Here is a 26,107-nt window from a genome sequence, read left to right as displayed (position 1 = left end):
GTTGGTCTTAACTTTCCTTCCAAGGAGTAAGCATCTTTTAATTTCATGGCTGCAGTCACCATCTGCGGTGATTTTGGAGTCCCCAAAAATAAAGTCTGACACTGTTTCCCCATCTATTTGTTAGGGCTACCATAACAGTGTCTACAACAACTTAAATAAATACAATCCTGCTGTTCTCCCACTGGCCACCAGATAGTGCACTGGATTTAATATTAATACCTGACACTGGAGAAACAGCTGGGGGTATAGCTCAGTGGTAGAGTGTATGCTTAGCATGCATGAGGCCCTGGGTTCAATCCCCAGTACCTCCATCTACATATTTTGTGCTTCCCTAGTGGCTCAGACGGTAAAGAATCTGCCCACAATGCGGGAGACCCAGATTTCATTAGATCCCCGGGTTGGGAAGATCCCCTGGAGAAGGGAATGGCTACACACTCCAGTATTCTTACCTGGAAAATTCCATGGACAGGGGAGCCTGGCAGGTTACAGTCCACTGGGTCGCAAAGAGTTGGACACGACTGAGCAACTAACAGAGCAGGTAGAGGCTCAGACACTGCTAAATGCTTTTGTTAATTTAGTTGAGATGGGACTTTTATTTTAAAAAATTATTCATTTATTTATTTTTGGCTACCCTGGGTCTTCATTGCTGTGCTCGGGCCTTCTCTAATTGGGAGAGATGGCTCTAGAGCGCAAGCTCAGTAGTTGTGGTATGTGGGATCCTGCCAGATCAGGGATGGAATCCATTTCCCCTGCATCGGCAGACTGATTCTTAACCACTGCACCACCAGGGACGTCTGAGTCTTTCAATTTCTTTGTCTAAAATCAAGTCTAGAAAAGACTTGGGCATTTATTTCGTAATGTTTGTGGAAAGATAGAAGTAATCTTTTCCTGATTTGATAGAGAAGACCTACAGTTACTTATTATTTAAAAAAAAATACACAAAGGCTATTTAGTCTTGCTATCACCATGGCAACAAATAATCAAGGAAGACAGCCAATCAGAAACCTAGGCTTCTTTGAGAGGTTATTTTTCTTTGGAAATTGCAACAATTTTTAAGAGAATCTCCAAGACTCCTGTTCAAAATCTCTTTCCCAGGACAGGCTTCAGTGAACAGAGAACAGAGGTGGTTGGTAACAGAAAAATTCACTCAAGCCTTTCTGGTTGTAAAGGAAAATAAGATGAATGTTTTGGGGTTATTTTCAATCTGTCAATTTATCAAAGCTGATTTGATTTACTGATTGATTTATTGTCTTTTGGCTGTGCCAGATGGCTTGTGGGGATACTTGTTCCCGGACCAGTGTCCTTGACAGTGAAAGCACAGAGCCTAACCACTGGACTGCCAGGGAGTTCCCTTGCCTGAAGCTGATTCTTTAGAAGGATTTATGATGCAAAATAGAATCCCTCTCATTGAAAGTGCAGAGAGAAGGGACATCTTTATCTCTCTCACTTTCTTTTAATGTTTAAAAATTATTTTTGCACTGTGCATGAATTCACCTCAGTCATTAATAATGTTGATTGGATAATCTGACAACCACTTCTAACCTCTTCCCATGTATTGCTATGATACTATATAGGTGATGGACAGGGAGGCCTTGCATGCTGCATCCTATGGGGTCACAAAGAGTTGGACATGACTGAGCAACTGAACTGAACTGATAATAGCTAAAAAGGTCAGCTCCACTGTTTTCCAGACCCACTTGCAGCTACTGGTATGTGGTGACCTAGTTCTGGGCAATGAGTGTGCTGGAAGCTTTGGGGAATTATTTTTGCTGCTGGATAAAAGAGGAGAGGCATGAGAGGAAAAGACTCTGTCATCACCCCTACCTCCTTGCTTTTTTGCTTGTTGTGTGAGAAGGTGATGCCTGGAGCTTGGCAGCCATTTTGTAACCATAAGGCAACAAGGTGGAAGGCAAAAGCCAACAAGTGGAGGAATAGATTCTTGGTTCTAAGTAACATGCTTGATTAAATCCAGAAGCCTCTTTCCTCCAAAATTTTAATTAAAAAGCTGAGAAATGTCCTTATTGTTTATGTCTGCTGTCAGTTTGGTTATCTGTAACTTGTAGCCAAGACACACCAGGCTGATCCATGTTCCTTCCCGGATTATGCTAGAGCAGGGCTCCCAAGCTCAAATATCCACAGAGACCAGGTAGCTGATGTGGAAATGAAGCTACTATAACCTTATTTTCCTTTTATTTGCATAAACTTATAAAAGGAGGAAATAAGCACACATCCATTTCTTAATGCCAGGAGACTCCCCACTTTCTGGACGAAGTGAGTTAATCATACAGGATCAGTGATGCTTTCATCAGGGAGTTAAATATTTGCAGCCAGGGCAATGAGCTTTACTTCCTATTTTAAAAACATGCAATGGATAAATAAAATTTCCCACCCTCAACATTTAGAACATGCTTTGTAGGAATTATGACCGAGGGGTGAAGAGTTACATTCCAGAAGAGATCAACCGAAAACAGTGGGGTTAACGTGGCCCCTGACAGGCAGTCTTCTCATTCGTTCATTCATTTACCCATTCATTCAACTAACACTTAGCTTCTCCTCGGTGCCACACACAGTTCAGGGCGATGGAGACACAGCGGTGAACAGTCAGGCACTGGTTCCTGTTTGTTTGGATCTTACATTCTTGAAACCTAATCAGAACCTTTCCCCACCTGTCTGGGAAAGATTTGCGTCAACAGTCTCTCGAGGGGACTTCCCTGGTTGTCCAGTGGTTAAGACTCTGTGCTTCCAATGCAGGAGGTATGGGTTCAATCCCTGGTTGGGGAACTAAGATCCCTTATGCCCCATGGTATGCCTCCCCCCCCCCAAAAAAAAAACCACCACAGTCTTTCCAGGCCAAAGTTTCTTATTGTTACGTGCTGACTTGTGTCATTCCCCAAATTCATAGGTTGAAATCCTAACCCCAGCACCTCAACATGTGACTGTATTTGGAGATAGGATGCTTAGAGAGGTGATTATGTTAAAATGAGCTTAAATTGGATTACCAGGTCCTAATCCGATAGGACTGGTGGTATAAAAAGAGGAAATTAGGGCACAGACACAGACCCAGGGCAGAGCTTATGGGGACACAAGGAGAAGTTACCTGCAAGGCAAGGAGAGAGGCCTCAGAAGAAACCAACCCCCGGTGACAGCCTGATCTCAGACTCCCGGCCTTCAGAACTGTGAGAAAATTAATTTCCGTTGTTTCAGCCACCTAGGCTGTGGTGCTTTGTTCTGGCAGCCCAAGCCAATAAATACATCCATCAGCACTTCTAAAAAATTTTAATTTTAATTAATTTATTTCGTTGCGTTGGGTCTTAATACAGGGTGTAGGCTTACTCACCTCCAGGCCTGTGGAATCTTGGTTCCGCACCCGTGCTCGAACATACCTCCCCTGCGTTGGAAGGTGGATTCTTAACTGCTGGACCACCAGGTAAGTCCCCCCATCAGCACCTTTGAAACTTGCAGCCAATGGTTTCAATCCTAGCTCTAATCAATGCAGAATCTAAGTACTTGAGACTTATTTTTTTTAATTTCCAGGAATACCCTGATGGTCCAGTGGTTAGGATTCTGCACTTCCACTGCAGGGGGCATCGGTTTGATTCCTACTCGGAAAACTAAGATCCCACATGCTGTGGGGCTGTCCAAAAAAAAAAACCCCGGATTAAAAAAATTCCATGAAAAGATGAGTCATTCATCCCATGCATATGCACCCAAGTTTTCTGTCGACTATTCTATGAATTGTCTGTACATGCTTCCTATTTATCCTGTGAAGTCCTTCTCTGAACCGTTCCCCAAAGGCTTCAGATTTGTTCACTTTCCTGGGGCATGTGAAAGTGAAGTCGCTCAGTCGTGTCCGACTCTTTGTGACCCCGTGGACTGTAGCCCACCAGGCTCCTCCGTCCATGGGATTTTCCAGGCAAGAATACTGGAGTGGGTTGCCATTTCCTTCTTCAGGGGATCTTCCTGACCCAGGGATCTAACCGAGGTCTCCCACATTGCAGGCAGACGCTTTAACCTTTGAGCCACCGGGGAAGCCCTTCCTGGGGCATAGTAAGCCCAAATCACAGATATGTAGTATTTGATTGGGTTTCCCAGGTGGCGCTAGAAGTAAAGAACCCACCTGCCAGTGAAGGAGATGTGGATTCAATCCCTAGGTCAGGAAGAACCCCTGGAGGGGGGCATAGCAACCCACTCCAATATTCTTGCCTGGAGAATCCCATGGACAGTGGAGCCTGGCAGGCTACAGTCCATGGGGTTGCAAAAAGTCGGACACGACTGCAGCGACTTAGCACGCAGCAGTATTTGATTCTTTCAGCCATTAGATCTAAATCTTCTGCTATAAGGGATCTGTTCTGGGTGGGGTTCTTTACCCTCCATCAAATGGTATAGTGCAGATAAGGGGTGTACAGACTCTCAGTGCTTCAGCTGGGATGGTCAACGGCAGCGTCTGCCCACGACCTCTCCATGTGGCTTAGGCTTCCCAAAACTTATCAGCTGGGTTTTCCAAGACACTTTCCCAAGAGCAAGTGTTCCAAGAGTCAGTAAGCAGAAGCTGGCAGCCTTAATGTCACCACCACTTTCTTCTTAATAAACTCCATCTCCAGATGGGGAGGCCACCAGATAAGGAATTTGCACTTACCTTTAGTTCATCCTTTGAAGAAGGAAATGGCAACCCACTCCAGTATTCTTGCCTGGAGAATCCCATGGACGGAGGAGCTTAGTGGGCTACAGTCCACAGGTCGCAAAGAGTCGGACACGACTGAGCGACTTCACTTTAGTTCATCACATTAATCTAGTAATTTTACACGCATTAGCTCAGTCAGTTCTCAAATAACCTCCTCATAATGTTGACGTCACCATTCCATCATTTTTACAGAAGAGGTTCTGAGGTGGAGAGTGGTCCCTGGTCTGGGCAGCCCTGCTGTTGTGTCATTATCGTCCAGCAGAGGGCGCTCCACACCCAGTCCCCATCCTATTTCTCTCCTAATAGCCACACAGCCAAGGCTTATGTTCACCTCCTGCCTGTGAAAAAGTCAAAGTGTCAGTCGCTCAGTCGTGTCCAACGCTTTGCAACCCTATGGACCGTAGCCCGCCAATCTCCTCTGTCCATGGAATACTCCGCGCCTGGGGCTGTATCAAATACATTTCTTGGACAATCACAGCTAAACTTCACAAGAACATCTGAGGTTGAATTTTATAGATGAGGATGTTGAGGTTCAGGAAGGTAAGGGCCAAGGTCGCCCCCATAGTCAGTGGCAGTTGAGGGGCTCAGCTGAGGACAGCCTGATCCCCAAACTTGTTGTCCCAGGAAGGTTCCTGCAGCCCAGAGGGGGTCCCATCTCCCAGCACGACCCAGACAGCAACTCCCAAGTTGGCTTCTGTCCCTGGGCATCCAAGGTGGGGCTCGGACAGTCCAGCTGGGCTGTGGGGACATGCCCAGGCCTTTGTGCCTCCCTCAAGATGTGCGGGGTGGGAGGTGCCTTCTGACCTCCTGGGGATGGGATCTTGGTTTCAGATACACAGATGGCTCCAGGACAAGAGGACTTAGAAGGGCAGAGATGGAGATGGTGGTTCAGGGAAAACTTCGCGATGGACAGTGGGGGCTGGTGCCCACGTCACCACAAGGATGAGAACACAACTCAGAAGCATCTGCACTTGAGACTGTGTGCTGATGCTCTGCAGAGCCAGGCTGGGTTAACCGGGTAGACTCTAGGGCTAGGCTGCGACTCCCTCCTGGGAACATTTCCTCCCCTCCTAAAGACGGGCCCTGGGGCAGCTTCAACACTGGCCCAGACCAGCCTCAGCCCCTCACAAGTCCCTGCTAAGGGTCCCTTCTGGCATTTAATTCACCCAGATGCTGAACTGGGGAAACCTATCCCCTTAAATTACCACCTTAAGTCAGGGGCTACAAATCAGTGCTGGGGGCAGGGAGTGGACAGCCGAGGGACCCACAGACCTGTGGGAAGGGTGGTGCCCATCATTGCTACTGAGAAAACCTGGAAATCTGGATTTTCCGTGAGCTGCTCTGAATTGAAAATCTTTGCAAATAATTAAGGTTTCTGTTAAACACTATGCGGGTCGAGTGACAGATTCAGCCTGTGGACACCAGCAGGAGGCCTCGGCCCTGAGAAGCTGGTGCGTTTGTACCAGCTGCACTTCAGATGGGTAGGGACTTTCCCTCTCCTCCTTCCCCTTCTCCCCCGCTCCTGGTGCCCTGGTCTCCACCCCTCCCTTCCCCTCCCCCACCTCTTCTCCCCTCCCCCAGGAGCACACTCCCTGCCTCTCAGGCTTCTCTTCCTGGAATCCTCTCCTCCCACTCGAGCAGGAGGTTCAGCCTCCTGGCTCAGCTGCACCCTGACACTCCCCTTGCCCGGCTGGAACCTCCATCACACAGGCCAGCCCCCATCAGATTGGAATGAGGAACAGAGGCTCACAGACGCTGGCCAGAAGCATGAGTCTGGAAGGGATCGGGGCTCCACGGAGAACAAGAAAGAACGCCCGGCACTGCGGGCCTCCCCTAGTGCCCGGTGTTCGCGGACACACTCGCCCCTGTTGCTGAGCCGGGAGACCCAAAGCCAAGCCCACTGGGTGGGCCCTGAGACCGCCCCGTCACCTGGGGCTGCTGCCTCCGCGGGCGCTCATTACAGTTACATTCTTCTTGCGTCAGGATCGCTCGCGCCACCTGCAAAGGAGGGACTGAAAGGACCGGAGAGCGAACGGTGGGCGGCGCGCAGAGAAGAGCCAGGAGCGCCCGGTTCGGCGGAAGCTGCCTTCGCGGCGGGGAGGGCGGAGGGAGCGCCGAGCTGGGGCCCCACCGGCAGCTGCAGCCTCGCCCCCTCGGGGCGACTCTAGCGGCGCATGGGGTGCAGCCTCCTGCCCCAACCAGTCTTCTTCCCACGCGCCGACTTGGAGCCCGCGGGCGGCTGAGCCCTGGGCCGGCCTCGGCCTGCGTCCCGGCTCCCGCGCGCCCCTTCCTGCTCTTGCTTCCCGCCGTCGCCTCCTGGGCTTTCGTCTCGGGAGGGCGCCCCTCTAGGCTCGGCCGCCGCTCCCCTCCTCTCGGGTTTTGCGTGTTCCCCGATGGGGCGGGAGCTGACGCCGCCTGCTCGACCCAGGGCCCTGCAGGCCGTGCGGGCCCGCTTGGTCCAGGCGCTTCCTGGACGCCCGGTCCTCGGACTCGGACTCCGCTCTCCGCATTCTCCGACGCCTCTTCCGAGCTTGTGTCCTAAACCCCCCTCCGGCGCCTCCTCCGACTACCAGTTCCCGCGGTCCGCCTGCAGCGCCAAGACCTCCCCCAGGTGGCCTTTGGACAATTTCAGCCTCCTTTTCCTTTTTTCCCCTCCATCACCTCGGCCACGTCGTAGGTCGCCCGGAGCGCCGCGGGCTCCAGGAGCCACCCCCCCAGCCACCACCACCGTCTTCCTCCTCAGCCCCTCAGCTCCCCAGCGCGTCCCGGGGAGCCTTCTTGCCCTTTGTGTGGGGGGGAGGTCTGGGGCTCAGTCTTGGTGGAGACACATTCATTTCAGCAGGTTCCCCGCCGTTTCAGGCCTTCCTCAGGACCAGGGTGGCCACTTGGCAGCCTGCTTCTTCCACCTTCATGCGATTCGGAGGTGTCCTCGGCCCTGACGGACGAGACCTGGAGCAGGGCCTCTTGTCCTCTTTGTCCTTCAGCCCAGCGACTCCACCACAGAAACCATTTTCAACATCTCCCTGCGAGTTTTGATGTCTGATGAAATCCCAGGGGGCCACGATGGCTAGAGCTTGGGGTCCTCCACGTCCTTCTGGGTGACCTGGCCGTCTCATTTCTAGGACTGACCTCCGGAAGAGTCACTGCCCTCGAGCGTCTCATCAGGTGTGTGCCTCTCGACCACAGAAGCCACCAGGTCAGGATGCTGCTCCTGGCTCCTCTGATGGTCAAGCTCATCAAATCCAAGGGCTCTTTCTCTGTCACCTCCTTCTCGGTTTTGTCCAAAAGGGTCACATGGCCAAGAACTCCACGGGGCTCTCTGCCTCATTCGCGTCTCTGCAGGCCTTCCTTGCAGCCCGTCTGGAGTGTTGTGTGCAGCACACTGCCCTTGTCATTTGTCCCCACTCAGTCCTCCCCTTCCACCTCTGCCATCCTGAGGCCCGAGCTCTGATGGAAGGGTCCTTAGAATCACTTTTTGCAGAGGTACGTGACTGCCCTCCTTGGCCCCTCTTTTGGCCTCTGGCTCTATTTCTGTGACCCTCCCCTTACTACCCGCGCTAGCCTTGCTGGCTGCACCAGAAAGGGGGACCTGGGTCTTCTAATTAGGAGGGGTGTCCCCGGGGCCCTGGCCACTGTAGCCTGTGGGGCCTTGCAACCAGCAGCTATCGTTTCATCTGCCTCAGGACTCTCATGTCCTCTGCACGATCCTTGTACAAAATCCTCCAGACGGCTGTCCTTGTCCAGGATCTCCTTGGGAATGGTGGCGTGATTAATGTCCTCCACAAACTCTACCAGGGTGCCCTTGGCCTTCTTGTCCCTTGAGGCTCTCATATTCTGGGCAGGAAGACCGGCTGCAGGACGGCTTTGACAGCTGCCTGCTCCGGGTCCTCTGGGGAGACCCCTGCACTAGTTGGGGCCTCCTGGATGAGGAGGATGATCTCCCTCCTGCTCCAGCCAAGTGTGACCCACGCGGCCCCTCCCAATCCTGCCAGTTTCTTGGGCAGCATCAGAGCTGGCAGCAGGCTTTGGCTCCCGGGACGCTGGCACCCCTCCCTCTCCCATTGGCTACCTCCGGTTCCATGGCAACCGCTTTTAGGCTGTTGTCATCGTCTGAGCATTTGTTTTGAGAAACCCAGTGAAAATGGGAAGATGCATTTTGTTGGTTCACTGGACGGGCCTCACACAGAGAACTCCATTCCACTCACTCGGGGACCGAGTCTGGGGGGACCTGGCCTTAATGGGGTGGTGGTGATCAGTCCTCACTCGGGATAATCTGGGTCTGGAATGAGTTTAATGGTGAGGGCCAGGAGGCGGGGTGTGGACTGAAGCCAATGCTGGGGTGGGGATACAAGTGGTAAGTCTGGGTCCCGGCAGGACGAAGGGCCCTGAAGGTGGCTGGGTGAGACGGACGCTGAGTCGGGGTCTAGCAGCGGCCCGGGCCTGGGCCAGAGGTACAGCTGCTGTCCAGCTTTTACAGCCCAGATCTTCTCTGTAGAGTGGAGCAGGTGGGGGGCGGGGCTCGGAGGTCAAGTCCCGCCCGTGGGAGGGGCCTCAAGCCAGCCCAGATCATCGGATGATAGTGACCCTCAGGAGGCCGCTTGAATGATATCTCAATACCTGCCCTGTTGACACCCCAAGGGCTCCCCAGTATGATCAAGGAGACTGCACCCCATGACACCTCTGACCTGCCCCTTCAAACCCTAGGGCCTGCCGTCCCCCTCCCCTCCCCACATTGTGGTGGTGACCCAGGCCCCAGGCTCCAGGATGGGCCCCAGGTAATGACATTCATCCCCTCCTTCCATCTGGGCAGAATATTAGAGATAAAATCAGTGATTCCTTTCTCCCCAGCCCAGCTGGTGGCCGAACTGTGGGTGTGCGCAAGCGCGGTCCGACCTGCAAGCCCAGACCGAGAACTTTCCTGCCATTGGGTCTGCTCCGGGGGCAGCAAGACCGCCTTTCCTGCCGCCCTGTTGGCAAGAGACCTGGGTCCCCAGGAATGAGGGGCAAGAAGCCTCAGGAACCTTCGGCAAGTGAGAGTGCCGGGCCTGAGAAATCAGGAAGGCCCTTTCCTAGTCCCCGCAAGTTGTGCCCCAGCCCTTGGAGTGGAGGTAATGTCTGGCAGGGCCCTGAGAGGCCCCTATGCCCCTTCCTCTCGGGACGCTTGGAGAATGCTTTAGGGAAACTGATTACACAAAACCCTGGGTTTTAAGTACAGAAACCAAATGTGTCCTGGGTTATGCTGAAAAGGGACTTCAGTGGCTCATGTCACTATAAAGTCCAGGCTGAATTAGCTTCAGGTCTGGCTGGTTCCAAGGCCTCTGCTGCTGCTGCTGCTGCTGCTGCTAAGTCGTTTCAGTCGTGTCCGACTCTGTGCGACCCCATAGACGGGGGCCCACTGTCTCTGGGATTCTCCAGGCAAGAACACTGGAGTGGGTTGCCATTTCCTTCTCCAATGCATGAAAGTGAAAAGCGAAAGTGAAGTCGCTCAGTCATGCCCGACTCTTAGCGACCCCATGGACTGCAGCCTACCAGGCTCCTCCGTCCATTGGATTTTCCAGGCAAGAGTACTGGAGTGGGGTGCCATTGCCTTCTCCCTGCTGCTGCTACTTCCATTTATTCAGCCAAAGACTCATGACCAGCTCCCATTGGATCGGCTGGGTCACGCGCCTGCCTCTGCACTAATCACAGTGACTGGAGAGGGACTGGGAGCTTCGATCGGCCAGGCTTCAGTGAGTGCCAGTTAGTGATCCCCGCAGGAACCACCTGGATCACTCCAGGTGAGGGAGCAGATGCCACAAAGAGAAGTGGAGATGAGTCACTTAGGAGATGGGGGTTGGAGGTGTTAAGGCAATGTGTGTGGACATGGGGTGGGGGGCTGGAAAGCAGGAGATTCTGTCCCGATGGATGAGGGCCAGTAGTGAGACTCACTGTATCTGGATTGGGGAGGGCCTGAAAGGGAGTATGGGATCTTTTCCTTGGCTGTGTGTATTTGTTGGAGAATCTCTGGAGTCCTGATGGGGAGAAGAGCATTCACCCATTTCGGTGCTCACTGAAGTCATTCCCGCCTGGAGACTTCATTCATTCACCCACTGTTCCTCTAGTGTCTGTTCTGGGACCCACCTGTGCATGTCGCTGGGAACGATGATGACTGAGATGGGCTCTGGCTCCTGGAGCTCAGAGCCTCCGTGATCACATACGGAAGTGAGTGCTAGAAACGAAAAGGCTGGATCCTCAGGGGAGGAGGGTCGAAATAGCTGGAGCTGATTCTGGATCAGGACCCACTTCCCGAAACGGGTGACATTGACCGGAGTCTGAAGCGAGGAGGCGACCCACTGTGAAGAAGGGAAATGGAGACAGGGCTTTTGAAAGGGTTGGTGTACAAAAACCTCGGTGGCAGGATGGGGAACAGGAGCCCCGAAGAGCTGATGGGAGTGAGGTGTGACTGAGTGGGGAAAGTGGCAAGGCCAGGTCCACGGGGAATTGTGAGCTGATTATGCCAGGGATGTGACCAAGGAGCAGAGGGCAGTTGGGTCACCAGGAACAGAGCTGGAAGTTTCTCTGCACTTTGGGTGCTCCGTGTTGCTGGGAGAGTTAAACATCTCTGAGCCGCACTTTCTTCCTTTGTGGGATACTTTGAGCTACTGTGTTGAGTTAGGCACGTGGAGGATTTCGCACACGTCCTGGGGTGCAGTAGGGCTTTAAATAGCGGATATTGGTATTAGTCCTCTTCCTTCTCAGTACTATCCTAAATCCCTTTTTATATGGAGAGAAAGAAGTTAAGATGCTTTAGGGATTTGCTGCGTCAGGGCGCCCTCTGGTGGGCACAGGGAGACATGGCTCACAGAAGAAAGCTGGACCAAAGGTTTCTAATTTAAAGATCTTTCTTCCCTCTCTCCCTCCCTGCTTCCGATCTCCCTGTCGTCTTTCCTTCCTTTCACATACATTCCCCCAGGACCTTAGCTGGAGATCCAGCGGGGGTCCTGGTTTAAGGCACGCGTCCCTCACCCCCTCACCTTGGAGTCGTCCCCAGGCTGGGAGTCTCAGGGCTCGCGGGGTGGGCGCGGGGGTGCTGGATGGGGCTCCCGGACACATGCCTATGGACCTGACCGAATCTCCAGCTCCGGTTGGCGGTGGCGCCCCTTCAGCCCACGGGATCCGAGCTCCCTGCGCCCCAGGGCAGGTCCGGGTTGAACCTGGTGAGCCCGAAGGATAACCTAGCGGGTCCCTTGGGGAGGGCCTCTGTGCGTGCATGGGCAGGCGCGACCCTCCCGACTCCTACGCGGGGGGTGTGTGTGGGGGGGGCGGGGGGTGAAACTGCGGGAGGGGAGTCGGTCGCTGGGTCAGGGGACCCTGCATGGAGGTCTCCTTATGGACTTGATTTTGTTCACGTGCTTATAGTTGCGGATGTGGGTGTTTCTCTTTGGGGCTGAGGCGTATGTAGTTTATCTGTGTGTTTCACTGGAGAGGACTCGGTGGGTCTCTCCGTGGGTGTGGTGGGGCGAGTCTTGGGGTGTGTGCACATTGTGTGTGTGTGAGCGCGCGTATGTGTGTGTATGTATGTAGGCTCAATCCAAGTGTGTGTCAATGTTAGTTTGTGTGAACGCAACTGTGAGTGCATGTGAGCCAGTGTGTAAGCGTTTTGTGAGTGCGTGATCGTGCGATTGTGGCACGGGCTCCCAGGAGCCTGGAGCCACACCTTGAATCCAGCAAACCTCCAACACCAGCCCCTTTAGTCTGGGGGGAGGAGCGGGGAGATAGATCTAATGTCCGATCCTGAAGTCGCAAGTGTCCGGCCTGGGACTCCCTCCCTCAACACTCTCCCCACCCCTCAGGGATGTTCCGTGTCGCAGAATCGCGGAGAGGGAATAGTGGAGGCTCTGAGCAGTAGGTGAAGGTCTGACGGTGCTACGTGAGCCGGTTGGAGTGTCTGCAGGTTGTGTCTCCGCCTCCACCAGGCGGCGCTCCAGGGTTGCTATTTGACGCACCTGCGAAGGCGCCTCTCCAGAGCTCAAGAGCGTGAGCGAAATAATTTGCTCAAATAGATTTAGTTCCAACGTAGGGGGCTGGAGTTCAACACTAACAGCAAGAACGATAACTTATTTATAGATCTCAATACATGCGCGCTGATTATTTAAATGCAAGTGTAGGCGCTCTTATTGTACCCATTTTACAGATGGGAAAACAGATTCAGAGAAGGTAGATGACTTGCTCAGAGTCACCCAGAGCTGGAATATTGGCTTGACTCAAGTCAGGTCCGTGTGATTGCAGAGTCTCTGGCTGGACCCGTTCCTTGCTGTCTCCCCAAACTCTGGAGGGAAAGGGGAGGGGAAAAACTGGACGTGGAGGAGTGAGGGCTGGGGAAGTGGCCAAGGATGAACTGGTGCAGAACGTTAGGGACCCGAGGTGCTGGGATGGGGACTCAGTAGTGGGACTCGCAGTGGTCTCTGCATAAGCTGCCCTCATTGCAATCGTGGTCAGGTGTGGGTGATCTGGAAGCGACTAGCCGCTGATTCATAACCTCAATAGGACTTGCTGAGGGCTGCGGGGGGTTTGCTGGGCACCAGCATGCCACAACCTCTCCTATCTTCCTGATGATGGTAAAAGAATGTGATCCCCATTTTCAGGGACATGAATGGAGGCATGGAGAAGTTAGTTACCAGCCCAAAGTAGTAAGGATGGGACAGGTGTGTGCTGGCTAGTTTTTGCTGCATAACAAACCACCCTAGAGTTTCCCTGGTGGTTCAGGTGGGAAAGAATCTGCCTGCAATGAGGGAGACCAGGTTTGATCCCTGGGTCAGGAAGATTCCCTGGAAAAGGGAATGGCAACCCACTTGCCTGGAGAATCCCATGGACAGAGGAGCCTGGCAGTCCATGGGGTTGCAAAGAGTTGGACGCAACTGAGCCAACAACACGCATACATACACAAACCACCCTGAGCTCAGTGACGTAAAACACAAAGTGTTTTATTATGTTCATGGAGTCTGTAGGTCAGCATAATGAAAAAGCACAGTGGGCATGGATTTTTTTCAGTTTCGCAGTGTCTGGTGCCTTAGCTGGGGTGCCTCTAATGACTAAGGTCTGGAATCAGCTGGAAGCTTCATCAGTCATGTTTGGTGCCCCATCTTGGATGATCTGAAGACTGCGCTTAGCTGGAGATGTTGACTTGAACACATACACTGGTCTCTCTATGTGGGCTGGGCTTCCTCGCAGCATGGCAATTATGCTTCAAGCAGGAATGTCCTGGAAAGGAGGTCTCAAGAGCAAATACTCCAAAAGAATTGGGCAAAAGCCTTATAGTTGACCTTGGGAGACCCAGCATCACTTCTGCCATACCTGTTGAGGCAGTCACAAGCTTGTCCAGGGTCAGATTCAAGAAAAGGGAATGTGAACCGACCCCACTCCTAGATGAGGATCAAAGAACTTGTCGCCTTGCTTTAAAACTGTCATCAGTATCTCTTCTTGGAGGAGTGGACAGGAAAAAGGTAAACTGTGATGAACGACCGTCTTGAAATCCTGCTCAGCAGGTAGGAATTACAGACAAGATATATAACTGGTATTGCTCTCAGACACTTTACCACCAGTGCTAAGAAAGTGGGCAACATTGGGGAGTTTGGGATGACCTGTAGGCTCTGCTATATTTAAAATGGATAACTGGGACTTCCCTGGCAGCCCAATGGGTAAGACCCAGAGCTTCCATTGCAGGGGGCACAGGTACAAGTCCTGGTCTGGGAACTAAGATTCCACATGCCACACAGCATGGCAAAAATAAAATAGATAAGCACTACTGTATAACACAGGGAACTCTGCTCAATATTATGTAACAACCTAAATGGGGAAAGAATTTGAAAAAGAATATGTATGAATCACTTTGCTGTATACCTGAAACTATCACATTGTTAATCAACTATACTCCAAAATAAAATTAAAAATTTAAAGCAGTGAGAAACAAATGGAAATAGATACCATACAAAGAATTGTGCAAACATAGCATAAATGCCCCCAAACAGCAGTGCACATTTTGCAAGAACACATGAAAAGAAAGACAGACATGAAAACGTACAAAACGAAAAGAGTTGTCCAGGTTGATGGAGGAATGGGAGGAGGGTGAGGATCAGATGTCATTTTAAAGACACGGAAGCAGGTGGAGTTGACAGTTCCTTGGATCTAGATGTCCTGAAAGGCATGCCACCAGCCACTGAGATCCAGACACTAGGCAGTGAAATGAATTTTGTTTTGAGGATCTGCTGTGGTGGTTTCCCTGGTAACCACTGGAGGGAGAGATTGAAGAAAGAGGAGCAGAAAGACTATGGAGTGGGGACAAAGAAGCAGTGAACTTCATTCCCATGATTCAATTATAACCTGCGGGAGAAACGCCACCAGTCACCTTTTTCTTATCTGAGGGCCCTAGGGTACCCTGTGTTGTACCAACTCAGCAGTGTGTGTCTCCAACTCATTGGTTCTGGAATTTCTTGGTCTCAAGATATCTTACATTATTAAAAAATTCATCAAGGACCCCAAAGAGCTTTTGTTTCTGTGGGTTCAATCTGTCTATATTTACCATTGGGAGACTGTCAGCTGAGCAATCAGAAGTATTTACTTATGAACTTGTTTAAAAACAGCACTAGCAAACATGTTACGTGTTCACCCAAATAACATATGTGTAGCTATATTTTCCAAAACAAAAACAAATTGAGAAGAGTGGCACTGTTTTTATCTTTGGGGAAATCTCTTTCCTGTCTGACTCAACAGAAACTGGTTTCTCATACCTGCTTCTGCATTTGTTCAGCTCCAATATCTCATGTCAAGCTGCCTCTGAAAAATTCCAGTGAACACTCGTGAGAGAATGAGAGTGAAAAAGACAGGTAATGTGTGAGCAGTGCTATGAAAACGGTGTCGATCTCTCGGACCCCCTGAAAGGTCCCCGCGGGTTCCCTGGGGGTCCCACCACCGCACTTCGAGACCCTCCGCTCCGAGAGTGCTGCTGCTGCTGTTCGCTCACTGACCTGTATCCCACTCTTTGAGCCTCCCCGGGACTGTAGCACGCGACCTTCCCTGTCCTCCCCTGTCTCCCGGAGTTGTGCATTGAGTTGGTGGTGCTGTCTAACCATCTCATCCTCTGCATCCACTAGTTGTCCTCCTTAACAAGCAGGCACAGTGTTTGGCCTCAAACACAGGGAGTGGTAAAAATTTTGCAGAACTTTTAATAAGCTCTCTTTCTCTTTTTTTTCCCCCAGCTTGGAGGCAGTGGCTAGGCCAGTCATGGGTCCCATCTCTGTCCAACAGAGCATCCTAATTCCAGGACAGATATCCAGAGAGGGGCTAGGCAGGACAGATTGGGGTTCCCAATGCCCTGCCTGGCTGGTCCTTGCTCTCTAATTTTCTACTCGGCTTCTGGGACCATGTTCCCACTCTGCTCTGGCTCACTCTGATTAGGAGAGAAATGAGGGAGAATTCCATCTTCGGCCAGAAAATGGCACAAAGATCCATTGCACCTGTCTTTCGGGAATAAATGTGGGCTTAAGAACGAAGAGAAACTGGAATTATGCAAGAAAGATGGCGGGGGCCTAGAATAGAAGCTGCCATAGTCAGTGGTGATGAAAACCACTTTTAAAACAATGCTGTGTGTGTGTATGTTACATGGAGTTAGGTTCTGAGCTGAGATCACTGTGAACTGATTTTTTTTGTATAGGTGTGAATGCCTGGAGGGATCCCCAAAAGTAGGGGAAGAAGTGGATCAGTTCAAAGTTCATGACTGTTCCTGGCAGCCTACACACAGGCTTCCCAAATGGGGCACTAAATGCTTCAGGTGCCCAGATCACGTTTACAAACTGCCCTCCAGAGGTCAAACTGCTGTTAATAGAAACTCCTGAAATATACGTCAGGGACTTGCCTCTGAATCTTAATCTCTTTCTACTTCTTCACCCCTACCACCACCAGCTGACAACCATTGGTCTGTTTTCTGTATCTCTAACTCTGTTTCTGTTTTGTTGTGTTTGTTCATTTGTTTGTTTTTAGATCCCACATATAAGTAAAATAATACAGTATTTGTTTTTCTCTGACTTATTTTGCTCAGCACAATACCATCTAGGTCCATCAGTGTTATCTCAAACGGCAAGATTTTTTACTTTTTAAAATGGGTCTTTAAATAATAAATTCCATTATATTTAGTGGGATATTTCTCAACCATATATATATATATATATATAAAATCTTCTTTATATATAAATACATGTGTAAATACTCTATATATTATAATATACAATAAAGATGAAGGAATCTTGTTTATCCATTTTATCCATTCATCTGTTAATGGGCACTGAAGTTGCTCCCATATCTTGGCTATTGTAAATAATAAATAATGTAAATAAATGAAAATCTATTCCTAAAATTCATTTCCCCTGTTTTTTTGCATATTGAAGGTAGCCATTAGCAAACTTATGTATTACACACATGGCTTGCCTTGGGGGCTCGAATTATATTTTTTTCAGACCACACTGCTCTAGAGAGAAGACTGACACCCATTTGGTGGAAAGGAAAGGAAAAGGGAGAAGCAGGGAAAATGAAAGCTGGGGGGCAGGTAGGAGAGTGAGTAAGCAGTTTGGTTTGTCCTAGAACCAGTTGCCATGGTAACCTTGCAATAATAAACTCTCTTCCTACATTAAAAATGAAACAAAAATGAAGTGTTTTGGTTTCTTTTTTTAAAAATTTCCTTCTTTATATATTTATTTGACAATTAAATGTATATATTTATATTAAATGATTGTATAAAGGGTCAAGAAAGAATGAATTCCCATTGCCATCTTTCAAGGAGCACCAGCTCTGGGCCAACCTCTGTTCCAAGGGCTTTCGTGGATCATCCTGTTTAATCCCCATAAGGATCCTATGAAAGTGAAAAGTGAAAGCGTTAGTCACTCAATCATGTCTGACTCTTTGTCACCCCATGGAGTGTAGCCTGCCAGGTTCCTCTGTCCATGGGATTTACTAGGCAAGAATACTGGAGTGGGTTGCCATTCCATTCTCCAGGGGGTCTTTCCAACCCAGGGATCAAACCTGGCTCTCCCACGTTGCAGGCAGATTCTTTAACATCTGGGCCACCAGGGAAGCCCAAAGATCCTATGAGTAGGGTTAATGGTTATGTCCATTTCACAGAGGAGCAAACTGAGGTGTAGAGAAGCCCAGGCAACTTCCCAGAGTCATGGCGAGGGCAGCAGCGGAAACCCAATGGCTGGGCCACAGTGCCTGATTCATGTAGAGTTGGGGTGAGGGTTAGCAAGGATGATAAAGGGGAAGTGTGTTCCCAGTAGCTATGACATTCACCCATCCCAGCCTGTGGACCCAGTCAGGATCACGGTCTTCTTCCGGAAGTGATGTCTAATCTCACTGCTGATCACACCCACACAGGAACCATATGCAAAAACACACAGTTAATAGTAGGTGCATGGTTATGGCTACAGAAACATCTGTAAGAGCGAGGCCTCACTGAGCGAGGCCAGACCCCATCAGTGAGGGCTGTGGACCCTAAAGGATGCCAGCACCTCGCAGCCGAGGCCTGTGTATCCCTACTGAACCGATTTCCACTGAGTGAGGCCTGAAAACTCTGGGCGTGGCTTGCACCTCAAGAGTGAGTCCTGGTTCCACCGTGGGCAGCCAGAGGCTCTTGATCTACGTCTCTGCAGCCTGAACCCCACCTGTACACGGTGGAAGGCTGGAAGCGTCTACCCCTGAAGGAGATCGCGGGTCTCCCTAACTGCTGTCTCGCCCCCTGTGAATATGGCCTTTGGTGTGTGGTGGGGGGCTCATCACTGATGGTGATCCCAACTCCCAGAGCCTTCCTTTGCTTGGGCTCGTCTAGAGCTGGATCCCTTCAGACCCCAGCAACTGCGACCCAGGCTGCAGCCCTGGCGTTGCCATGGTGACGCGGCCCAGCTGGTAGCAGGGGCGAGCCTGTGTGCGCAGGCTCAGGGCCGAGTAGCCGCCTCTGCGCGGAACTGCAGAGACTGAGCGGAGGCCGCATGGCCAGACGTGGCCCCGGCGCGGCGAGGGGGACGCGCCTCTCCCCGGGGCTCTAGGTGCCGGCCGCGCAGCCCTCCCCAACAACTGGCCCGGGCGCCGCCGTGTCACCCCGCCTCGGTCAGGCACAAAGGGCGGAGCGGAGGGGCCGGTGGCATCTCTGGATTTGCCACGCAAACTCCCTGTGGGTGCTAGGACCCCCATGAGGAGGGGGTTAGCCGCCCAGGAGCAGCAGGAGCCCGAAGGTCACGTTCATCTGAACCTGAACTCCAGGACCCACGGCGCTGTTCCAGGGTGGCATTTGCCCAGGGCCCCGCAGCCCACGTGCGCCTCGGGCTCCCTCCTGCTCCGCGATCAGCGCCAGAGGCACTGTGGCCACGGGCCCTTTGGGGGGACTGGTGCAGGGGGCTGGCCCTGTACGTGCACGGGGCCTCCCAGAGGACGTGGAGCCGGCGGCCATCCAAGTGGTCCTGCAGCCGGTCTTCCTGCCCCAGGGCACGTTCGGGCTGAGGAACGCCAGGTCCATGAGGGTCGAGAAGGCCAAAGCCACCGTGATGGAGTTTGTGGAGAACATTAATCACAGCGCCATCCCCGGGGAGATCCGGGCAGGGACGGCGTCAAGAGGGTTCTGTGCAAGGAAAGCGCGGAGGACACGAGGGTCCGGAGGCAGATGAGACGGTCGCTGCTGGATGAACTCCCCTCCCCCCGAGGCGGCGGTGGCCAGGGTCTCTGGGGACAGGTCCACCCCTCCCGATTCGGAGACTCAGCCTCGGGGGTCGGGGCCGGCGGTCAAGGAGGCTGACCCGGCTCCTGGTGCGGCTAGAACGTCCCGTCATCGAGATCGCGGAAACGGAACCAGAGGCAGCAGGTGGACACAGACGGGCAGAAGAGGGACTGTGCAGGGCGGCCATCCACATCGGGAAGCGGGATTCGGAAGACTCTTCTGAGGAGAGCCTGGGGCTCGCGATCCAGGAGATGGACCGGGAGGACTTAAGCGGGGATGAGGGTCATAGCATGCTGCAGGCCTCCGAGGAGGAGTTCCTTAGGTAGTGGGCCCTCCAGAGCCAAGGAGATGACGGGCAAGGTCCTCCGTGAGTTCTTGGCCCTGGCAACGGTGATGGACAAAGCCAAAAAAAAGAGGAGAAAGATTCCCCTTTCGGGCGGGGGTCGACTTATCGGCCATTCTGGCAGTGGGAGACGCGTCTGATGAGGAGACCGAGGACAGCGACGCCTCCCAAAGGAGTCCCAGGAAAACGGGGATCAAGAAAAAGAGAGGGTGGACAATCCTGAGTTTGTGGCCCTTGTGGCTCATACAGACCCCTCTGCCCAGGACGAGGTGTTGAAAATGGCTTCTGGGATGGAGTCGCTGGGCTGAAGGACAAGGAAGACAAGAGGCCCTGCTCGAGGTCTTGTCCGTCAGGGCCGAGGACACCTCCGGAACCGCGTGAAGGTGCAGGAGGCAGGCTGCCAGGTGGCCGCCGTGGTCCTGAGGAAGGCCAGCGACAACACCTGCTGGAATGAATGCATCTCCCCACCAAGACTGAGCCCCATACCCCCTTCAAGGGCAAGAAGGCTCCCCGGGGCGCTCTCGGGAGCTGGGGGGGATGAGAGGAAGAGGGGGGGCCGAGGGCTCCTGGAGCTCGCGGCGCTCCGGGGGACCTACGACGTGGCTGAGGTGATGGAGGAAGAAAAGGAAAAGGCCTGGGAGGGCGGGAGGTTGAAATTGTCCAAAGGCCACCTGGGGGAGGTCTTGGCGCTGCAGGCGGACCGCGGGAACTGGTAGTCGGAGGAGGCGTCGGAGAGGGTTTAGGACACAGGCTCGGAGGAGGCGTCGGAGAATGCGGAGAGCGGAGTCCGAGTCTGAGGACCGGGAGTCTAGGAAGCGCCAGGACCAAGCGGGCCCGCACGGCCTGCAGGGCCCTGGGTCGAGCAGGCGGCGTCAGCTCCCGCCCCATCCGGGAACACACAAAACCCGAGAGGAGGGGAGCGGCGGCCGAGCCTAGAGGGGCGCCCTCCCGAGACGAAAGCCCAGGAGGCGACGGCGGGAAGCAAGAGCAGGAAGGGGCGCGCGGGAGCCGGGACGCAGGCCGAGGCCGGCCCAGGGCTCAGCCGCCCGCGGGCTCCAAGTCGGCGCGTGGGAAGAAGACTGGTTGGGGCAGGAGGCTGCACCCCATGTGCCGCTAGGGCCGCCTCGAGGGGGCGAGGCTGCAGCTGCCGGTGGGGCCCCAGCTCGGCGCTCCCTCTGCCCTCCCCGCCGCGGTGGCAGCTCTGGCCGAACCGTGCATTCCCTGCTCTTTGCGCGCCGCCCACAGCTCCCTCTCTGGTCCTTTCAGTCCCTCCTTTGCAGGTGGCCGCGAGCGATCCTGACGCAAGAAGAATGTAACTGTAATGAGCGCCCGCGGAGGCAGCAGCCCCAGGTGACGGGGCGGTCTCAGGGCCCACCCAGCGGGCTTGGCTTTGGGTCTCCTGGCTCAGCACAGGGGCCAGTGTGTCCGCGGACACCGGGCACCAGGGGAGGCCCGCAGTGCCGGGCGTTCTTTCTTGTTCTCCGTGGAGCCCCGATCCCTTCCAGACTCATGCTTCTGGCCAGCGTCTGTGAGCCTCTGTTCCTCATTCCAATCTGATGGGGGCTGGCCTGTGTGATGGAGGTTCCAGCCGGGCAAGAGGAGTGTCAGGGTGCAGCTGAGCCAGGAAGCTGAACCTCCTGCTCGAGTGGGAGGAGAGGATTCCAGGAAGAGAAGCCTGAGAGGCAGGGTGGTGTGCTCCTGGGGGAGGGGAGAAGAGGTGGGGGAGGGTAGAAGAGGTGGGGGAGGAGAAGGGAGGGGTGGAGACCAGGGCACCAGGGGCAGGGGAGGAGGGGAAGGAGAGGGAAAGTCTCTGCCCATCTGAAGTGCAACTGGTACAAACGCACCAGCTTCTCAGGGCCAAGGCCTCCTGCTGGTGTCCACAGGCTGAATCTGACACTTGACCTGCAGTGTTTTCAAACAATGGGACTTCTTAGCAACACTTTCAATTTGGGACAATTCACATACGGTGTGTTGGCTTTTCTCTGCAGTACCAAGCAGTGCACCTCCCCCTAGATGTCCCACCAGCTCTCCCCTACCCACCTCCCGTGGTGTGACAGTCCCCTGGGCGCTGGAGGGAAGGGGTGAGGCGGGCGGTTGCCCGGTGGAAGCGCACTCAGGAGGCAGAACATCCCGTGCAAAAGCCCCAAGCCACTGTGGAGATTGGGGTTTATTCATGTGTAACTCTTGAAGCCTCGGGTGCCAGGATTCCCTGCTGGGCATAGAGGGACCATGTCTCCAAACAGGCCACCTGCCTTCACAGGGCTGCCCGTCTAATTACATTCCACGTGATTGGAGTTGTGAACTCTGCCGAGGTCCCTGGGGTCGGAGCGTGCAGACATGCCGAGAGCGTGTCCCCTTCCCGGTCCTGGGACCCCTAGGAGGAAGCTGTCCCGCCCCTCGGTCTGCTCAAACGGAGAGAGGGGCGTCCTGAGATTCTCGGGAGTGTCATCTGGTCCTGAAACGGCCCGGAGGGAGAAGCCAGACACCGATAAGCTTTTCCCACTGTTAAGTTCTCTAGGGTCCGGGGCCCACGAGGCCCCGCCTTCCTCATTGCAGGCTCCGCCTCACACAGCGCGCCCCGCCCCGCTGAGAACTAGGCCTGCGGAGGAAGCGTCCACCTAGGCAAGCGCTGTCGTGGCCTGTTCATCCACTAGGAGGCGCCCTAAGATCAATAGCTTAAATCATGAGCACCATTACCCTTCTTGGGGTCCACCGCTTTGAAGTTCCGCCTGTTTTCTAAATGCCAGGCAGCCCAAAACTGACTTTCCAGTAAAGCTGCAAAGTAAGGTCCTGAGACCAACTGCATCCGCATCTCCTGGGAACTTCTTAGCAATGCATATTCTCAGGCCCACCCCAGACCTACAGATCTACTGAATGACGTCTAAGAAGTCCAGGCCAGGACTGCAGCCTGTCGGGAGGACCCAGCTGGCCTTTAGCCCTACCTCTAAGAATTTCCCTTTATGCGGCCTCTATCGAGGCCGGGGCATGGTTATTTGCTGTCTGTTTTCCCCCACGTTAGGGGGACACAGACAATACAGAGAGAAGTCCCCCAGCTCCCAGGGTGTGTAGCAACCCGATTATAAGCTCACTGTAGCAACTTGATACACTGCTCACTACCACACCACAATCCAGTTCTTTGGCTTGTTCCTAGTGCAATGATTTTTTCCCAATGTATCCAGTGACCAAGCTGCCCCCGATTCTTGGGCCGCATAGCCTGCTCTCGCAATTCACAGCTCTGATGTGAAGGGCCCCTGAACCCACACGTTGGATATGTTTCCCAAATTATTCTTCTGTATGTGATAACCAAGAAGGGATGAAGCATGTAAGCTGCAGGACCTGGACCCACCAAGTCTGCAGAACCCAGGTGGGAGTGGCAGGAAAAGTGACTTTAACACGGGTAGGCATCACGGACGGTGGGAATAAAGGGGACACGAGGCTGTGACAAAATCACCCCAGAGCATTTTTCAGTTGCCAAGCCAGAGCCAAGAAATAAGCTGGTAAATATTTTTATTTGCATGTTGACCTGCGCCCTCTTTTCCAGTTCCAGGAGGCAGTGAGTGAAAGTGTATGGGCAAAAGGGGGAAGAAAAAGGGAAAGAGGAAGGGATTTCTCCTTTGCCTCGCTCCCTTTTCCAGGCTGAGCACCTAGAGTTGCATTTGAGGAAGTTAAGATCATAGGGGATGCAACTCCATTGTATGGGTTTCTTTCATTACATTCCTTGGGTTACTATAGAGAGTCTGTATTAAAAAAAAAAAAATCAATGCAAAAAAAAAAAAAATCAATGCATAGGGAATTCCCCGGCAGTCCAGTGGTTAGGACTCAGCACTTTCACCACTGGGGAGACCTGGGTTCAATCCCTGGTCAGGAAACTAAGATCCCACAAGCTATGTGGGAAAAAAGAGAAAGACAGAAAAAAAAAAAAAATCAATGCATAGAAAATACAGTTTTAATAAGAAAGGGACATTCGGTAGAGACGTGAGAGGCACTGCCAGGCCCTCATTCTACCTCCATTTTCCTTTTTTTTATCTTTTTTTTTTCTCTACCTCCATTTTCAAGTGTGGAGAGTTAGACACATGCCGTGAGGGACCCACACTGCGGCAGGTGCTGAGGTCCTCCGTGGCCCCCCTCCCCTCACCTCACAGCTGGTCCTCTTGCTCGCCATGCTCTGCCTCCGCTCTGGCCTCGGCCCGCAGGACCCTGAGGCTCCTGACCTCGCCTGCCCTGGGCACTCTCTTGGGTAGTGTGGGCAACCGGGGAGTGTGCCAGAAGGCTCTCCGGCGCTTCCGAAACCATGAAAAGCGTCCGGGGGTCTGGAACCTCACTGTCTTGACTGGTTTCCGGGTCCGAGCTCCTGCAGTGGCCCCTGTGGCCCTTCCGGCAGCTGAGGATTCAGCCTCCTGAACAGCCGGGGTCTCTGCCCTCTGATTACAGGCAGCTTCTGCCCTCTGGACCGATCCAGCTTCTTCCCCATCAGGTACAGCCTCTGCTCCCTGGACAACCGGGGCCTCTGCCCTCGGATCCTCTGCAGCTTCTGCCCTCGGGTCAGCCGGGGCCTCTGCCCCCTGGACAGGTATGGCCTCTGCCCCCTGGACAGCCAGGGCATCTGCTCTCTGATTATCCACAGCCTCTGCCTCCTGGACAGCTATGGGCCCTGCTCTCTGATTATCTACAGCCTCCCCCCTCTGATTACCTATAGCCTCCCCCCTCTGATTAGCTATAGCTTCCACCCTCTGATTACCTACAGCCTCCCCCCTCTGATTATTTGCAGCCTCCACCCTCTGCTCATTTGCAGCCTCTCCCCCCTGAGCTCTGGAAGCTGTTTCCTCCCTCCTGCGACGTCTGAAGGAAGCCCAGTTGATCTGGGGCCTCCATCGCCTTGGGGGGGTCTCAGCCACCCGCCCATCTCGTGCATTTCCCAGGTTACACCCCAGGCTGGCACTGCCTGGCACCGATGCACTGTCCCTCTCCACCCTGGTAGAGGCCTGCCTGGCCTCGCCCACCCCGGGGCTGGACTTCGGTGTCCAGCCCTTCACCCTCCGCTTCAGCTTCCCCCAGGACACCTGGCTGACACACTCCCGCCACCTGTCCGCTTTGGACTGCTGGGGCCCTGGGCTGTCGTCAAACATGGGTACAGGCAGGTTCACCCGGCGGCGGGGAGGAGGCGCGCTGGCTTTCTTCTCCCCTCGCCTGAGGAAGGCCTCCACCAGTTCCTCATCATCCTCGCTCTCCAGGTCGCTTCCGAGGAACTTGCTGCCCAGGTAACTGACGGGCATTTTGCGCACCTTCCTGCCACGGCCGGCGCCTTTGCGGCCCTTGTCAGCCTTGTTCCTGGAGGTCTCGAAATCGCTGAACTCGCTGTCACTGGCGTTACTGCTGTCATAAGTGCCCACGACCAGCCGGGGGGGTGGGGTCACCATCTGCTGGACTCTCCTCCTCACTCGGGGCTCCTTAGACTTTCTAGGGGGCTGGGGTGGATGCGGGGTGCTCTTCTCGATGATGCGGGCCACGTCCTCCAGGGTGCGGCCCTCTTCTTCCAGAAACTGGATCAGCCGTTCCCGAAATTCTGCCTCCTTGGTGGCTGGCTTGGAAATGACCCTCCAGACGCCTCCGGCCAGCCGGACCTCGCGGGGAATGAGCAGATAGTCCACATCTTCCCCAATCTGCAGCATGCCCACGGTGGAGTCCTCCTCCCGGCGGAACACCTTGCCGATTTTCTTAAAGGTCCCCACGGGCTTCAAAGCTTCGACGAGGACGTCCAGATCCACGTCTTTGCAGACGTCCGGGACGCTCCAAAGGATGAGGCAGTCGGGGGACGGGAGGAAGCCCCAGGGGAACCAGCCCCCCACATGGCTTTTCTCGAGCGTCTTTAAGATCTCCAGGGTGAAATCTGGGCTGGGGGCAATGAGCCCAAACTGCTCGTAGCCTCGAGTCTTGGGCGGGGAGAGGGGAGTAGGTTGCTCTCCCCGCAGCGCTGTCCAGAGAGTCTCACTTCCCACTTTTCTCTGCAACAAGTCCGGTCTCGATCCGCTCCCCGCGAAGGATTAGTGGGAATCAATTTCCAGGATGCTTACGTGAGCCCGGGTGAGGTCAGTTCTGAGGCTCCCAGCCCACTGCAAGCTGCAGACGCGGTGTCCCGGCTCCAACTGCGGGCGCACGGGCTGGCCGGTGGTTCTTCCTGTGCCACAGATGCGCCTGGAACTTGAGAGAGGACTTCGCAGACAAAGGCGGCTCGGCCTTGGCTATTCAATATGGCCGAGGCGCTCGGAGGACGCGGCGCAGCTCCCCAGGAGGGTCTCCCACTCCTAGGCAGGCTGCCACCTCAAGCCAGGCTGACCTTGCCGCGCCTCCC

At 53.8% G+C, this 26,107-nt stretch overlaps 2 protein-coding genes and 1 non-coding gene across 3 annotated transcripts; 2 read left to right on the top strand and 1 right to left on the bottom strand.

The window, feature by feature from the left end:
- The first annotated feature begins 239 nt into the window (after positions 1 to 239).
- TRNAA-AGC (transfer RNA alanine (anticodon AGC)) lies at positions 240 to 311 on the top strand. The gene has a single exon. It is a non-coding gene; the product is annotated as a tRNA-Ala (tRNA).
- A 6,763-nt stretch (positions 312 to 7,074) lies between these two features.
- On the top strand, positions 7,075 to 20,875 carry PNMA8B (PNMA family member 8B). The gene is given in 14 exon segments (XM_052656812.1): positions 7,075 to 7,292; positions 7,868 to 7,970; positions 8,524 to 8,639; positions 19,050 to 19,288; positions 19,291 to 19,388; positions 19,390 to 19,616; positions 19,618 to 19,780; positions 19,782 to 19,828; positions 19,830 to 19,927; positions 19,930 to 20,539; positions 20,541 to 20,574; positions 20,576 to 20,629; positions 20,631 to 20,787; positions 20,790 to 20,875. Coding segments are annotated over 14 exon segments (2,250 nt in total).
- A 2,386-nt stretch (positions 20,876 to 23,261) lies between these two features.
- Positions 23,262 to 26,107, bottom strand: CCDC8 (coiled-coil domain containing 8). Its single transcript, XM_052656022.1, has one exon. The coding sequence runs from the start codon at positions 25,425 to 25,427 to the stop codon at positions 23,895 to 23,897; it is 1,533 nt and encodes a 510-aa protein (XP_052511982.1). The 5' UTR covers positions 25,428 to 26,107; the 3' UTR covers positions 23,262 to 23,894.

Source organism: Budorcas taxicolor, chromosome 18 (genome assembly GCF_023091745.1).
Source record: "Budorcas taxicolor isolate Tak-1 chromosome 18, Takin1.1, whole genome shotgun sequence".
NCBI classification, from domain to species: Eukaryota; Metazoa; Chordata; class Mammalia; order Artiodactyla; family Bovidae; genus Budorcas; species Budorcas taxicolor.
Note: the sequence above shows the minus strand (reverse complement) of the source record. Positions and strands in the feature narration are given on the sequence as shown.